The 4,653-nt window shown below is 37.7% G+C and overlaps 1 protein-coding gene across 4 annotated transcripts in view; it reads left to right on the forward strand.

Moving 5' to 3' along the window:
• Positions 1-4,653, forward strand: part of rapgef5a (Rap guanine nucleotide exchange factor (GEF) 5a) — a 162,451-nt gene that overhangs the window by 123,743 nt on the left and 34,055 nt on the right. For all 4 annotated transcript variants that reach the window (XM_020530166.2, XM_048613850.1, XM_020530167.2 and 1 more), the window contains one exon: positions 4,253-4,325. In XM_020530166.2, the coding sequence (XP_020385755.1) occupies positions 4,253-4,325 (73 nt within the window). The remainder of the gene's footprint in view (positions 1-4,252; positions 4,326-4,653) is intronic.

Here is a 4,653-nt window from a genome sequence, read left to right on the forward strand (position 1 = left end):
CTTAATTCAAAGGTTATTTTGGCATACAGCCTCAATGATTATCAGCTCTTCAGTTAATGATAATCCAAGTTCCTGCAGTAATTTTTGCACAACCTAATAACATCGTTAACTGCAAAGTATGTATATATGCATGAGTCATTAGAGCGCATTAAAGATCATACACCAATCGTAAGATGCACATTTTACCGACTTAAGTAATTGAAGTTAAGTAAAGTAAAACCAAGGCTTTTCCTTGTGGTCTGGGTAAGTAATCACTGATCGTTATTATCATTGTAATAACTTGGAATTTATTACAGGGTATCAGGTGGATGATAGTGATGTGGAACATAATTTGTTTTTGTCTCTGGCTATAATTGTTAATCCCTGATATTACAATGATTTTATGTTATACAAGATCAATTCATGTGCAGTTAAGATATTAGATAAACACGTGAGGGAGAGGATTATGAAATTATGCTTCCGACTTCAGGTCTCCTAAAATTCAGGATGCTCAGCTCGATTAACAAATTAATGCTTTTCTCATATAACTTGATTCCTGTGAATTCCAGGTTATTCCCCAGCTGTTAATTCATCAGTTGATTATTTGTTTGCAAGTTAGTGATTCATTTTCATTGCGTTGTTGTAACTTTTCCATATCTAATTTCTTAATTCAAAGGTTATTTTGGCATACAGCCTCAATGATTATCAGCTTAGATTAGGAGGTGTATTTGGAAATCCATGTGGAGCATAGATACCAGCATAAATCATTTGTGCTGAATGGTGTGTTTTTGTGCTGTACAGCCTGTATAATGAATGGGTCAAGTATAAATGTAATGCCTTTGGCTGCTTAGTTGTTGGTGCACAGGTTGTGGTCCACTTTCATATTATGGAGTTAATTGGTTTATGTCCTCAGATGTAGTAAATCTTTTGCTGCTCCTTTGCAGATTTGGCAATGCATTTTCCATTACTGCCTTTTTAGGAATTTCATGACTGTTCCAGGGTTTTACATGAAATGTTATCATTTATGGATCTTCATTTGGTAACTTGCAAAAGGAAATTTTATACATATTTTTAAAAAAATGTTCCAGCGCTAGGACAAATCAGATGGCACTGCCAAAGAGCTAACAGTACAATGGCTGAACTCCTACTTTTTGTGATGTCAGATGCCATTATTCCAATAAGAAAGGAGGCAATTCTTGGTCCGTATTACAGGTCACCAATAAATGGAGAAGGGAAGATTTGTAGACTATTCGTACTGATGTGTTGAAACAAAATGGAAATAATAAGGAATGATTTTGTATTTCCCTTGTTAGACTGAGAGTGCATTGCCGAATACATCCAGGACTACTACTTAGATCAATGTGCTGTATTTCAGGAAAGAAAGAATAATTGTTTGCTTTTGTGTTTGGAGATGAAATGGCCACGTGACTGTTGATCGTAGAAGAACAGCTGAGAAATAGTGAGCACAACATTCTTAGATTAAGCATAACAATAAAAAGAATTATGAAGAGTCAATGTTAAACATACCTAACACTTTTAAAAAATTCAGGAGAAAATTCAGGCTTTGCTGTCTGGGCCAGCATTTATTCCCCACGCCTAGTTTCTCTTAAGAAGGTGGTGATGAGTTGCCTTCTTTAACCACTGTACTCCACTTGGTGTAGGCACACCCTCAGTGCTCATAAGAAGGGAGTTCCAGCACCTGACCCAGTGAAAGACCAAAGAAGGGTATGTTTCCAAGCCAAAATGAATGGCTTTTCTTTATTCACTCACAGAATGGGTGTCGCTGGTTAGGCCAACATTTGTTATCCAGCCCTAATTGCCCAGAGGGCTGTTAAGGGTCAACCACATTGCTGAGGGTCTGGAGTCACATGTAGGGCAGAACAGGTAAGGACAGCAGTTTCCCTCCCTAAAGGACATGAGTGACCAGATAGGTTTTCCAACAAATGGCAATAGTTTCATGGTCATCATTAATGTCTTAATTCTAGATTTTATAGAATTCAAATTAAACTGTCTGTCATGGCGGGATTCAAGCCTAGGTACCCAGAACATTGCATGGGTCTCTAGATTAATAGCCTAGCAACAATACCACGAGGTGGAGGTTTTCCAATGTATTAGTTGCCTTTGTCCTTCTACATTGTACTGGTTATGAGTTTGGAAGGTGCTGTTTAGAAATGCTTCATGAATTTCTGCAGTACACCCTGTAGATGGGATACCCATCTGGTTCACTAATGTCCTTTAGGGAAGGAAACTGCCATCCTTATCTTGGCTGGTCCACATGTGACTCCAGACCCACAGCAATGTGGTTGACTCTTAACTGCCCTCTGGGCAATTAGGGATGGGAAATAAATGCTGCCTGGCCAACTACGTCCCCATCCCGTGAATGAATAAAGAAAAAAAACTTTTGCTGCTGTGTGTCAGTTGTAGATGAGTGAATGAGGATGCGATTCCAGTCAAGAGGCCTGCCTTGATCTGGATGCTGTCAGCTGCTTCAGTTTAGAGTTGGACTCATCCAAGCAACTGGAGAGTATTCTGTCTTGTACCTTGTGGATGGTGAACAGGGGAGTTAGGAGATGAGTTACTGGCTGCAGGATTCCTAGCCTCTGATCTGCTGTTGTCACTATAATATCTATATGGCTAAACCAGTTCAGTTTCTGGTCAATGGCATCCATCCAGCATGTTGATAGTGGGGGATTCTGCAATGGTAAAGCCATTGAATGTCAAAGCTCAATGGTTAGATTATATCTTGTTTGATGTGGCCATTGCCTGGCACATGTATGGTGTGCATGTCACTTGTCAGTTTTCAACCCAAGCCCGATACTGTTCAAATCTTACTACATTTGGCTATGGACTGCTTCAGTATCCGAGTCAGCGTGAATGATGTTGAATACTGTTTAATCATCAGTGAACATCTCCAATTCTGACCTTATGATGTAGTGAGAGTCATTGATGAAGCTGCTAAAGAAGATTGGACCTTGGATGCTCCCCTGAAGAAATCCTGCGCTGAATAGAATAGAAATGGAATAGAATAAACACAAAGTTCTGCACAATAAGAAGTGAACTGCCTAAAAGGACCTGAGCAGGAAAGTTAACAAGCATGATACAGATCACCAGTGGAAATCCTCAAATAGGAAATGGATAGAAAACAAAATAAATATATTCATATGAAGCATAAAGGGGTTCTCCAAAAAAATAATTTTCCATTGCCAAACTGAAATTAAATCAGAATTGAGAATCTAAGGAGAAGTATATGATAAGGATGCAGCAAACAATGAAATTATAAGGAATATAGAAAATGTAATGGGCGGGCAAAAAACAAGCAAGTGCTACAAGGGAATATGAACAACTACTAGTAGATAATATAAAAGGAAATAATAAGGGATTTTATAAGCATCAAAGAGGGGAAAGAATAGCTCGGGAGAGGATGGAACCATTCTGCTCTGAAGTCGGGTCTCTGAATATAGAGAAACTAGGTATAAAAGATATCTATATAAAATGTGTAGATAACTACATGATAAATAATTATACATTGATGATGTGCTGTCAAACAAATCCACCATGCTTTCACCTTGAGCTTTACAGATTGGAAGCTTCCCAGATGCACAAATCTGATTCATGTTATCAAGATTTTGTTTTATCTTTTATGTCAACCTTTCTGTATAATTTCCTGTATTCACATTTAATATAGATTTCTCCTGTAATCTGTAATTATTATTCTGTAGTTGTACCCTCCCACCATTGTGTCCCTAAAGTATAAAGAGCACAATTTTGATACTGTGACAGTTTCATTAGAATGGAGAAGTCAAGAAGGGGTTTTACCAAAAGTTAATGAAGAGTTTTGACAACTATTTCACTACTGTTTGTGGAGTCCAGATAACATTCATTTTTTCCCTATTGTGCTCAACTTATTCTTAAGCTCCTGCGGAAAGTTGACCTTCCACAGAAAACCACAACAGCTAAAGCTGTTTATATGCAGTTTTTTAGATATCAACAGAATGGATTACATTAATTATTTTTAATTTTCGCGAGCATGATGCTTGCCTGCTACTCAAGGCTTTTCCAGTGCATTCATTATCTATCTGTACAATAGGAATTCATGAATAATTTGATGATCATTAATGTGAACTGACTATGTATATGCCTGCCAAAAATTTAAAAAATCTGTTCATAGCAAATGTGTAAGATTACGACAAAGATACAAATCTGCATGATTGTATTTAGTAAGCAATATTTATAATTTCTCTTGCCAATATATTCCATTTTTATATATTTACAGAATACAACAAATTTCCATCAATTCAGTTGCAGAGAGAAGTGGCTGCAACCTAAGGCATATCAAGCTGAAGAAGGTTAGTTTTGGGGGAGAAATCTGTGGATAAAGGACCTGCCTCAGCCTCTTTACTAGATTCGTTTCAATAGAATTTAAATTTGAATAGCTAGGTCTCCCTCAGACTCTGGAAAAAATATTTGCAAGCTTTTCTGTTGAACTGAAAACCATGTGGAGATCTTTCATTTGCACAGTACTTTTTTTTTCAAATTTCAGCCCTTGATAACAAGTCAGTCTTCAGATGGGTGCAGAGATAGTAGGAACTGCAGATGCTGGAGAATCTGAGATAACAAGGTGTAGAGCTGGATGAACACAGCAGGCCAAGCAGCATCAGAGGAGCAGGAAGCTGA

The sequence above is a fragment of the Rhincodon typus genome, chromosome 2, assembly GCF_021869965.1.
Source record: "Rhincodon typus isolate 14 chromosome 2, sRhiTyp1.1, whole genome shotgun sequence".
Lineage (NCBI taxonomy): Eukaryota > Metazoa > Chordata > Chondrichthyes > Orectolobiformes > Rhincodontidae > Rhincodon > Rhincodon typus.